This window comes from Ornithorhynchus anatinus, chromosome 1 (assembly GCF_004115215.2).
Source record: "Ornithorhynchus anatinus isolate Pmale09 chromosome 1, mOrnAna1.pri.v4, whole genome shotgun sequence".
Lineage (NCBI taxonomy): Eukaryota > Metazoa > Chordata > Mammalia > Monotremata > Ornithorhynchidae > Ornithorhynchus > Ornithorhynchus anatinus.
The window spans coordinates 31574134-31586012 of NC_041728.1; the positions used below are offsets into that span (position 1 = coordinate 31574134).

At 40.8% G+C, this 11879-nt stretch overlaps 1 protein-coding gene across 1 annotated transcript in view; it reads left to right on the forward strand.

Annotated features, from left to right (window-relative positions):
* ZBTB1 (zinc finger and BTB domain containing 1) overlaps positions 1-6653 on the forward strand; it is a 43736-nt gene extending 37083 nt beyond the window's left edge. Inside the window, exon 3 of the mRNA XM_029071966.2 lies at positions 4858-6653. Within this exon, the coding sequence (XP_028927799.1) occupies positions 4858-4894 (37 nt within the window). The 3' untranslated portion in view covers positions 4895-6653. The remainder of the gene's footprint in view (positions 1-4857) is intronic.
* Positions 6654-11879: the final 5226 nt, after the last annotated feature.

Consider the following 11879-nt stretch of genomic DNA (forward strand, 5'->3'; position numbering starts at 1 on the left):
CAACGTTATTTTAGAGTTGATCAGAGAGAATTTCCTTTCCCTCCCCGCACTCCTCTTTAACATCGAACATTCAGAAAGTGTCTGACTCGATTCCAGGCACTAGGGAACAAAGGACCGTGTCAGAGAAAATCTTTCAAAAAAGGGGGAGAAGTCCAAATTGGGAAACCTTATCTTCAGCACCAGCTTCTTTTCCTTCATTATTTGAGAACTGTTGCTCTATTTAGAAAGAAAACAGATTTCTTGGGGGAAAAAAAACAGAGTTCAGAAGGAGTTAAAATGCACGTTTTCATTAGTAAGATCATCTATCCTTTACAATGCTTACTGTTCACATTATGAGCAAGGTAAAATTTCAGGCAGGTAGGTGACAATCTCATTTTTGCCATGACTACCCAAATAAATTGCATCTGCCTTCAGCAGTGATTTGGCTATGGAGGTTTGGCCTGCCACTGCTTAATACTGCACGTGTTAACTAATATTAGTTTTCTAATAGTTCCCCCTTCGGGATCAGCATTAGAGGGAGATTTTCAAGTCACTGCCTTTGACAATCTTTCAGAATTAATCTTTTAAATTAAAAAAACAAGGACTTATTATGAGAGTAAGAGTTTGATTTTAAAGCAAGGAAGGGACAAAGAATAGAAATTAGGGAAACAGAGGGACCTCTGGAGCACCTCTGTTATATCAGGTTTGGTTTCATGATGCTCTTCACTTTTTTTGCACCGCAAGTTATAAGTAATATCTGCCATTAACCTTTAATAATGGTAATAATGTGCTAGGACCATTACTCTTGAGAATGTTCCCTGCAACAATTTTCTAAGAATATCCTATAATATTCTAAGAAGTTTAATGACTCTGATATTCACTTCTGCATGGGGCCAAAAGCAACTCTGGTTTCAAAAAATAATACTAAACGTGAATGACTTAATGGTTCAAGTTTGTCGTGACCTATTTTCAGCCAAACCAAAAGGGAATTGTGCAACGATGCAAATTGTAACTCTGTATCATCTTGGAATTGGAATGAACTGCTAGGTTGCCCCAAATTGCATGGATTTTTGACCCTGTGATTTTGTTCTTAGTGTCTCTCTTCTTTTTAGTACTCTCTCACTTCAAAATGTGCCCAAGCAATAGCATACGAAAGTGAACTCTTTACATTCCTTATAATGGAATTAACCTTATAGATGAGTTATGTTCACAGAAGTATTAGACTTTCTGCTTCTAATGCTTATGTTTGCATTTTCCCTCTTTGCTCTCCTTTTTTTTCTCCTGAGCCCCACTTACAGGTGAAGGAATAAAAAGATCTCAAAACCCCAAAATTCCACACCTAAACAAGTGGGACTGAGTACAGATAGGCAGTCCAAAGTCCAGGCCAGGAAACTAGCCATAAATTCAGTAGCTACAGGCTGTCAATCAGTTGATCATGGTTTCTGAGGTGAGGAATAGTAATTCAATCGATTCTGCCCTAAATCATGTTTTCAATATGCAGTTAGGGAACATTCTTCCCACAACACAAGACTGTTTGAATCAGAAATGTTACATTATCGAATAATCTGTTTATCCATGCAGTGTCGGAACAGGTGAGTACCACAGCATGAGTTTTCCTTAATATATGAGGTTTTGAAGAATACCCACCCATAAATTCTAGGAGGACTGTTCATTCTGTCTGAAAAGGGCTCTCCCTGCAAACATTAGATCGACACCAGCCTCAAGATTTGGCTCATCCAGAATGAGCACTTTGGCATCACCTAAACCCTTAAGTACTCACAAGGCCCCTAAGCATTTATGTACATATTTTATAGACTTTATTATATGCTCCTATCTGCACTTATTTTAAAGTGTCTCCCTGACTAAACAATAAGCTCCTTGAAGACAGATCCTGTCTACTACTTCTAGTGTACTCAAAGCACTTGAGAGTACTCTATCGATTTCTTAATATAGTGCAGACAATAAGCCTTCAATAAATACTACCATTCGATAGATCATAAAATTAGGAAGATCTGCGTCAAAAAATAGCTTGTTCCATGTAGATAAAAGGATAGGGGTATAGAGGTCTTAGGTATTTGTCTTAATAATGATAATAATAATCATAACGTTATTTGTTTAAAGTGCTACATACCAGCTATGCTAAACAGTAGATACCATATAGTCAGATCAGGCATTGTCCCCCATTCTTTAAGAGGGAGCGGGAATAGATATTTAATCCCCATTTTACAGATGAGGAAACAGGCCCAGAGAACTTAAGCGATTTGACTAAAGGCACCCAGCAGGCAAGTGGCAAAGCCGAGATTAGACCCAAGGTTCCCAGACTCTCAGGACTGTGCTTTTTCCAGAAGGCCATGCTGCTTCTTATTTTGAAAATACATTTTTTTTCCTCAGGGCTGATTCACCTATCTAACCAGCTAAGAGTTTGCTTTCAAAAGCCAAACACTCATCCCTGTGTTCAATTTAATTCTATCACAAATATCTGTGGCCTTCTCACTGTCTAAAACAGTATGACTTCCTGAGGAAATGAACGATCTCAGGGAAGGAAAGTAGAACTTAGAGATATCCAGATTTTAAACCATGAAGGTTTTTTGGGTTTTTTTTTTTGAGGAAACCTTGTCTTTCTCTCCAATTTCTTTTTCAAGTTTATCAGTGGAATTGCACTGAACACAGCACTTGGGAGGATACAATATAGAGTCCACATGGGACAGGGACTATATCCAACCCGATCAGCTCGTATCTACCCCAGCACTTAGTAAAGTGCCTGGCACAAAGTAAGCACTTAATACCATTAAAAAAAATCCCTGCCCTCAAGGATCCTACAATTTAGCAGGGGTGAAACAGATAGCAAACAGCTTCAGTTTGGGGGCGGGGGGAGTGCAACAGGGCTTAAATATATGGGCATAATCTGACTTTTGAGAAGTACATCCAGTGTCTGATTTCTGAACCAATATTTAATCAGTCCTATAATTCCCACTAAGGAAAACTTATATTGTGGAACCATGTCTGATGTCATTTGCATGTGTACCAACCAGTTCTGACACCACACCGCATTGTATCCAGACAGACCTACAGGTTGTTGGAAGAATGGTCCCAAATCTCTTCTCACATTTATCCAAATTGTATAGTATAAACACATGTTCTGAAAGAACTAGGCCTTGTCAGCGCTGGTATCACGATCTGATTATTGGTGAGAAGAGGGAAAGGGATGGGCATTGAAGGTCCCATGGATAATGCCAAAATGTTTTCCTTAGTAAATGGCACACTGTCACTGTTATCTGTCTCTGTGACATATAGCGCAGTGTAAGATTGTCTTGGATCCCAACTAGAAAAACAGATGAAATTTAGTTACTTTTGAAATCTGAAGTGACATAATATTGGAGGGTGTAAGGTAAGAGAATGATGTGGAAGTGGGCATATATAGAGTTATGTGTTTTAACCTGGGGATGGGAATATAAATTATTTTGCGATTTTATCAAATGATTGCACGTGGAAAATACTGTTCTCCTTTGCTTAATTGATATATTAGCTGACTGTAGCACGTGGAAATTGTAATTTGAAATACTGTTGAGTTTGTTCCTTTAACTCAGCAGCATGGGAAATCGGTTTTTAATATTGAATTTTCATCTTTTAGGTAGTTGAAATCCACCCAGATCTCTAGTAACAGGAATACTTAGTCTAACGCCGCCAGTTTTCTGTCTCAAGAGACTATGTGGAGGTTTCACAGAAGTTTGTAAATCACCGTCCTTAGCACTGAATAGTAAAACTAGCCAAGGCCAAGGACCCAAGAGACTAAATTTGTTATATCCATTTTGGGAAGCTTGCGTGACTTGCACCTACTGTCTTGTACCAGCCGAAATGGACAGGATGTTTGGCCTAGGTTGGACTGACGCAAAGTTAATTTGTGCATTTGACTAGAGGTATGCAGAAGAGTTCCCCCTTTTGTAGGAGGAGTATAAGGTGGTGGCATTTGGCTCCCAAGCTTTGTCTCTCTCCCACCCTCAATGATGTCAGGGTATGTCACCAATCCCCAGGAGTCCTGCAAGTGAACAGATTTTCCCCAAGTGAGTTGGCATTATGTCAGTAATGGATGGCGGTAATCCCACCTTCTTCAACAGATTAGGCTCTGAATCTAATCCAGTGCAAAGTGGAATAATCATTGCTCAACACCGACTTTGGTCTTACTCCTATCTCAAGGCATCGCTTTTCCTCCAACCTCTATTTTACATAAAATAGTACTAGAAGTCCTCCAAATAATACTGATCTTTGGTGTCAGATGTTCAGAGATGAATTTTTAAATTTCTGTTTAAAAGTTAGTTTTTGAAATGGGTTAAGTCTGAAAGACATGAAAATAAGGAAAGAGCTCTAACTTGCATTTTCCACTTGTCTCTTATCCCCCTTAATTCTAGTTGTCTGTGTCCCATTCTGGGTCAAGTGAAACAGGGAGAAAAAGCTTCATATGCCTGAGTGAATAGTTCAGAGGAATTATTTTACCTCAGGGGGTGATAGCAAGAAGGAGGTAAGGGAGTAGACAAGTATTGACATTTCACCAACTCACCCTTCACACTCCTTTCACTATTAGTGCTGGACTATAACCCGATCCTTTCAGAGGCATTATTCGGCCACAAGAAGGTTATGTTCACCACTAAGGCAAACTAAAGATGACGAATCCAGTTACACATCTTCCCCCCCCCGGTAACTTCTTTGGGCACCTGAGCATCTCATTTCCACAGTGTTATTCGGGTTCCATTTGGGGATGTTATGTAAACATAGCCATTTAAACCAAATTAAATTTAAAAGGTCAAAGAGATTCAATTTGCATTTTGAGCAGTCAACTTTTAATATTATTTTTCTTGAGTTTTGTTTCTTTCTGTGTGGCAGTGGTGAAATAGGGACTTCTAAGCCTCTGGAGAACTGAGAGATACAAGTCTGGAGAGGACATGAGAAGACTCGATCTGCAAAAGATTTCTTTATGCCCAGATCCAAGAGTGCTAGATTTGAAGTGGCACCTTCTTCTATGACTTCTTGCCCACCTTCATCAACACCAACGTACCAGCTGCAGAGAATCAAGAAAGTTTAGTAAAGACGGCTCTGGACCCTCCTTGCAAAAATGAGATCATCATGACTAAACTGTCTAAAGTTGGCATCTATGGAGTATGAACGGGATAGATTAATGATGAAAACCATAAATTTGTAATTTGGGTTAAATGGAAATAGGATCACATGCTGCGAATCCTTGTAGTGGGCTGTTTTTTTGGGTATGAAAGGCTTAATAGGGTTATTTAATTTTTTTAATGCAATAAAAATCAGTTAAAAAATCAACTAATATTCATATAGTCTTTGCATTTTAAATATTAGCTTTTAAGGTAAATACCAAAAAAACCCTAGTTCTGGGTGACTAGAAGCTAGGAAAGAAATATTATGAAGAAGCTTTTAATAAGAAGATAACATCCAGACAGACAGCATCCACTTTCTGGGACACTAGTCTCCTTTGTAAGTCTCCACTTAGAAAATTATCCATTTGCTACCTTTCGACATTGAATTCCCATGTTTCCTGGAAGTGAGAAAAGAAGTAGTATTATCTTTAACAATAGTATATTTTCACAAGTGAGGTCAAAGAATTTAGAAATTATTCCCATAAGACTTATATTTTATTCCTTCAAAGCAACATAAACTAAGAGGAGTGGATTTATTTCTGTCAAGCATTTTTTCTTGTGTTGAGGTTCTCCCATTCAGAAGAGAGCAGATTAAAGTTTTCTGGAAGGAAAGGGTAGAGTATCTTTGGAAAAATTGAAGACTGGGTTTAGACAATAGGTCAGAAAAATCCTTTGACTAAAATGTTAAGATTATTAACTAGTATAGCAGTTCTGCATTTTACTCTTTCCTAATAATGTTTTACTCTCCTTAATTCAGCAGATATGCTACTTATAATTTGAGTATTCCTTTATTGTGATGCACTTTTTGGTGGTTCAACTTATGTAGCCCAAAATGACCTATTATTTTTTCCTGCCCAGTTTAATAGCATATCCTCTTTTCTTTATGTCTGTTCCTTTTAATATTCACAAGCATCTGGGTAAGGAAACCTATATGCAGCTATATAATAGCATTAATACAGGTTCCATTAAAAAAAACTAGATAAAGAAGCCTACTTAAATAGTAATCTGTCTGAACCTGGGATTGAATTAGAACAATGGGGAAAATGTAGTTAGAGTGACCGGGGATCACTGTGCTAGAAACTGGATAGAAAAGCCATTAGGGAGCAGAGAGACCACTCGACTTAGATAGGGAACACCAAAGAAGAAATTCTGAAGTACTAAAGGACAAATATTGAAAGAACTAAATAATCTCAAGAAAAGTGGAGGAATCTGCAGACATGCAGACTTGGGAAGAAAGCTAAAAAGAAAGCATCATAAACAGATAACAGTGCCTGAATCAGTAAATATCACTTGGTCTTAATTTAGTTTCACTAAATACATTTGGATCAAGTTGTAACTATACTGTTTGTACAAAATTGTTTATAATGAACATTAGCAATAATAATGGTATGTAGCTATTAGTAGTCTGTCAAGTAATACCAACAAAGATATACCCCTGGATCAGTTTGCCAGAAAATTATTTTATTCTCAGGTTTCTTTTTCATCATTTGCCTAATAAAATTTCCTATGTCCTATTGTTCAGAAGTGGAATTGTCTAGTTATTTTAACATTATATTTTATCTACTGATTCTCAGACAGCTTTGTAAAGAGATTTCTTAACCCTGTCATAACATAGATATTTTTACTACTCTGTAAACGTTTGCTAGTTTATCTCACATTGCCAGTAATATAACAATCATGTATTGTTCCCAAACCAAACTTAAACTTTGTCATTATTAGAAAAAAATAAGCATGCAAAATCAGCAGCGAGGCTCAGTGGAAAGAGCCCGGGCTTGGGAGTCAGAGGTCGTGGGTTCGAATCCCAGCTCTGCCACCTGTCAGCTGTGTGACTTTGGACAAGTCACTTCACTTCTCGGGCCTCAGTTCCCTCATTGGTAAAATGGGGATTAAGACTGTGAGCCTCATGTGGAACAACCTGATTACCTTGTATCTACCCCAGCGCTTAGAACAGTGCTCTGCACATAGTAAGCGCTTAACAAATACCAACATTATTATTATTATTGTTATTATTTAATGAAACATTCCCACTCCATAGACTCGATACTTTCCTTTAACAACAAGGGCTTGCCTCCCTTCCACTCCAGTCACCTCACCTGGACCTTCCATTGTTCATCCAGCTTTATGCTGTGGTAAACTTCCTTTCCTTGTCCTCTCAAGATATATTTCTGTTTTGGCCTGGACATCTTTATGCTGCTCCTGGCTATGCAGTGGTACTCCATTCATTCAATAGTATTTATTGAGCGCTCACTATGTGCAGAGCACTCTACTAAGCGCTTGGAATGTACAATAAAACTGAGGCGTTCAAAGCCCACCTAGGCTGTCATTCCCGATTGGATTGCTGCTGGTGCTGCTAATTAACCTCACAAGGAAGTAGAAACAGAGATGCTGTGTGAGCGAATTTTGTGTAAAATGGAATGTGCAGTTGTCTGTAGAATCAAAATGAAAAAGAATGAGTGAGCAGGTGTAAGAGAATGGGTGGGTGGAAAAGTGTGATTTCTCTGCAGAATTCATTTTTGAGGGATGTATGTCATCTTAAATTCAGGATCAATTTGGTGTCAAAGCAATACACTATTAGAGAATACTGAGTATCAGTAACCACAATAAATTTAGTGCAGTGCTAGAACCGAGAGTTTCAGTTTTTGTTACAGTTCTTACCACAGCCTAAACTCTTCCTGGAAGAATGATTGCCAGAGTATCATTGTGCCCTTCATATCCTTCCCCGAAAGCCTTTTCAAGGAGGCAATATATTGTATTTGTTCTTGGCAGTGTGGTTGGTGTTACTGAAAACTGATCGACTGACTTCTAATCCATCCATTACTTTGAGTTCCAGACCAGGGAACTAATACTTTTAAGAGTATCCTGTTGAACTTGCCTTTGTGATCATTTGATTGCTGTACATTATGCCAGTGACTGGGGGAACAGCTGACAACACTTTCTTGTGAGATTGGTTTGGATTATCTTTCTGTAGGTGTCATACCTCGTTCAGGTCACTTTTTTGGATTATAACAATAATGGTATTTTCCTTCCCAAAAAAAGCAGTCGCTTTTTTGGATTATCTTTCTGTAGGTGTAACCCCTTATGCTAGTTCACTCTTTTGCCCACACACTCAGTTTTTATCATCGTTAGTATTAGTATTATGATTATTATTAGTATTTAAGTGCTTACTATGTGTCAAGCACTGTTCTAAGGGCTGGGCTAGATAGAAGATAATCAGGTTAGACACAGTCCCTGTACCACGTGGGACTCACAGTCTTAAGTCGGAGGTATTGAATAGCCATTTTATAGTTGAGGTGACTGAGGCACAGAGAAGTTAAGTGACTTGCTCAAGGTCACACAGGAGACAAGTGGTGGAGTTGGGATGAGAACCCAAGTCCTCTGACTCCCACACCCACGCTCTTTCCACTAGATCATGCAGCTTCTCAAACTTGGTTAGATCTCCCGCATTTTTCTCCATCAGCAAGGTATTTAGCGCGGCTCAGTGGAAAGAACCCAGGCTTGGGAGTCAGAGGTCATGAGTTTGAATCCCGGCTCTGCCACTTGTCAGCTGTGTGACTGTGGGCAAGTCACTTAACTTCTCTGAGCCTCACTTCCCTCATCTGTGAAATGGGGATTAAAACTGTGAGCCCCACATGGGACCACCTGATCACCCTGTATCTCCCCCAGTGCTTAGAACAGTGCTCTGAACATAGTAAGCGCTTAACAAATACCAACATTATTATTTAATGCTGCTGTTGGTATAGTGGAAAGAACACTGCTCTGGGAGAGAAAGATTCTGCTTGTAGCTTAGTGGTGATAAAGACCACACATGCAGTTTTTTTATGATATTGGTTAAGTGCTTAGTATGTGCTTGGCACAGTACTAAGCTCTAGGGTAGAAAAGCAGCATGGTGTAGTAGATAGAACATGGATCTGAGAGTCAAAACGTTATGGGTTCTAATCCCAGCTCTGCCAGTTGTCTGCTGTGTGACCTTGGACAAGTCACTTCACTTCTCTGTGCCTCAGTTACCTCATCTGTAATATGGGGATTGAGACTGTGAGCCCCACATGGGACAGGGACTATGTCCACCCTGATTTGCTTGTATGCACCCCAGCACTTAGTACAGCTCCTGGCACATAGTAAGTGCTTAACAAATACCATATTATTCTTAATACAAGATAATCAGTTTGGACACAGTCCCTGTCCCGCATGGGGCTCACAATATTCCCATTTTACAGGAGAGGTACCTGAGGCACAGAAGTGAAGTGACTTGCCCAAGGTCCCACAGCAGACCAGTGGTAGAGCTGGGATTAGGACCCAGGTCCTTCTGACTCCCAGGCCAGTGCTCTCTCCCCTAGGCCATGCTGCTTCTCTCACCTCACAGTACCTCTGCCTGTCACTTGGTTTGTTGCACTCCACATAGCAGGAACACAACTGGTAAGGGCCAAGAGAATGCAAGTTGTCCTGCCCAAGTCACTAGCACTGCAGTCATTCATTCAGTCGTATTTATTGAGCGCTTACTGTGTGCAGAGCACTGTACTAAGAGCTTGGGAAAGTTCAACACAGCAGTAAAAAAGAGACAACCCATGCCCACAACGGGCTCACAGTCAGGGGCGGGGGACGGGAGACAGACATCACTATAAATAAAGTTACCGCACAGGGTTCTCAGGGCTGAGGTCTCTGACGCGACACACTATCACCATTCTTAAGTGCTTGGGAAGTTGTCGTCTGAGGACATGGAGATTTCAGTGGGTCCTCCAGATTGCTGAAAAAACTCTCGCATGAAACTAGCCGCACATCCAATCACTGGGGGATGCTACTTCTCCCTCCCCAAAAGTGGGTGCCTATTTTTAGTTTTCTATTCAGGCAGTATTCTCTCCATGATTTTACATCCCACCTGATCACATCGATCAGTTTTTAAGAAAGGCCTTCCTATGCAGCTTGTCGACTGACTAGCCCTCTAGCCACAGAGTTACTGATCCCCTCAAAGAAATCCAGTACATTGAGGCAAAATTTCCCCTAACATGTTATGCTTGTGTAGGGACCCAGTAATCTTATTAAACTTCTAGAGATTCTCCCCCACTTGGAAGTGAGACTCACTGATCAGTCACTTGTACTTATTGAGTGCTTACTGCTTACTTGGGGAAGCAGCGTGGCTCAGTGGAAAGAGCATGGGCTTTGGAGTCAGGGCTCATGAGTTCAAATCCCAGCTCTGCCACTTGTCGGCTGTGTGACTGTGGGCAAGTCACTTAACTTCTCTGTGCCTCAGTTCCCTCATCTGTAAAATGGGGATCAAGACTGTGAGCCCCACGTGGGACAACCTGATTCCCCTATGTCTACCCCAGCGCTTAGAACAGTGCTCGGCACATAGTAAGTGCTTAACAAATACCAACATTATTATTATTATTATTATTATTACCGTGTGTGCGGAGCCCTGTACTAAGCATTGGGAGAGTACAATATAACAGGCACATTCCCTGCCCACAACCACTTTACAGTCTAGAGGGTCTGGACCGGTCTGCAAATCCCACAGTTATTTCTGGAGACCTAATAGACGGAATTGTGCTGTCAATCTGCCGGTCTTCTAGCAGAGTGACTTTTTAGAATGATGGGATTACGTGCTCTTGCCAACACTTCCACAACTTTCCCAGTGAGTTCCTTCATTGGCATATAAGCTACAATTCAACAGAGACAAGATGAACACTTCATTTGATCCATTCAAGAACTGTCCAGAAATCAGATTTGGGCCAGGGTACCTTTTGTGGCCCACAATCACCCCAGAAATGTCACCTCAGGTCTACACTGGTAATGGGTCTGAGAACCCTGGGTAGGCAGAAAACTTTGCGCTTACTTGCTGGGGCTTAGATAAAATTGTAACCCACTCCCCAAAGAAGATCAGAACTTCTTCCTTTGTTTTTATGGTTTTTGTTAAGTGTTTACTATGTGCCAGGCACTGTTCTAAGTGCTGGGGTAGATGCAAGATAATCAGGATTGACACAGTCCCTGTCCCACATGGGGCTCACAGTCTTGAACCCCCATTTTGCAGATGAGGTAACAGGCGTAGAGAAGTAAAGTGATTTGCTCAAAGTCACAAAGCAGGCAAGTGGCGGGGCTGGAATTAGAACCCAGGTCTTCTGAATCCCAGGGCCATACTCTTTCCACAAGGCCCACTGCTTCTCCTCCCTCCCTTGAGAGAAGCTAAGAAATCACCTAGCTGGGGCTTGAAGCTAAGAATGGATCTACTGGGATACAAACATGCCCCCTTCCCCTGTGTCCAACCTGATTGACTTAATAATGTTGGTATTTGTTAAGCGCTTACTATGTGCAGAGCACTGTTCTAAGCGCTGGGGTAGACACAGGGGAATCAGGTTGTCCCACGTGGGGCTCACAGTCTTAATCCCCATTTTACAGATGAGGGAACTGAGGCACAGAGAAGTGAAGTGACTTGCCCACAGTCACACAGCTGACAAGTGGCAGAGCTGAGATTCGAACTCACGAGCCCTGACTCCAAAGCCCGTGCTCTTTCCACTGCGCCACGCTGCGATTGACTTGTATCTACCCCAGTGATTAGAACAGTGCTTGGCACAGAGTAAGCACCTAACAAGTATAATCATTATTATTAGCATTTTGGGCTCTAGATCCCACCCGGAATCCCAGTGATGCCCTGTGACCTGGTGGAATCAATGAGTCAATACTATTTATTGAGGATTTACCCTGTACAGAACAATGTACAAGCCCTCTAGGAGTTTACAACCAACTAGGACAGATGGA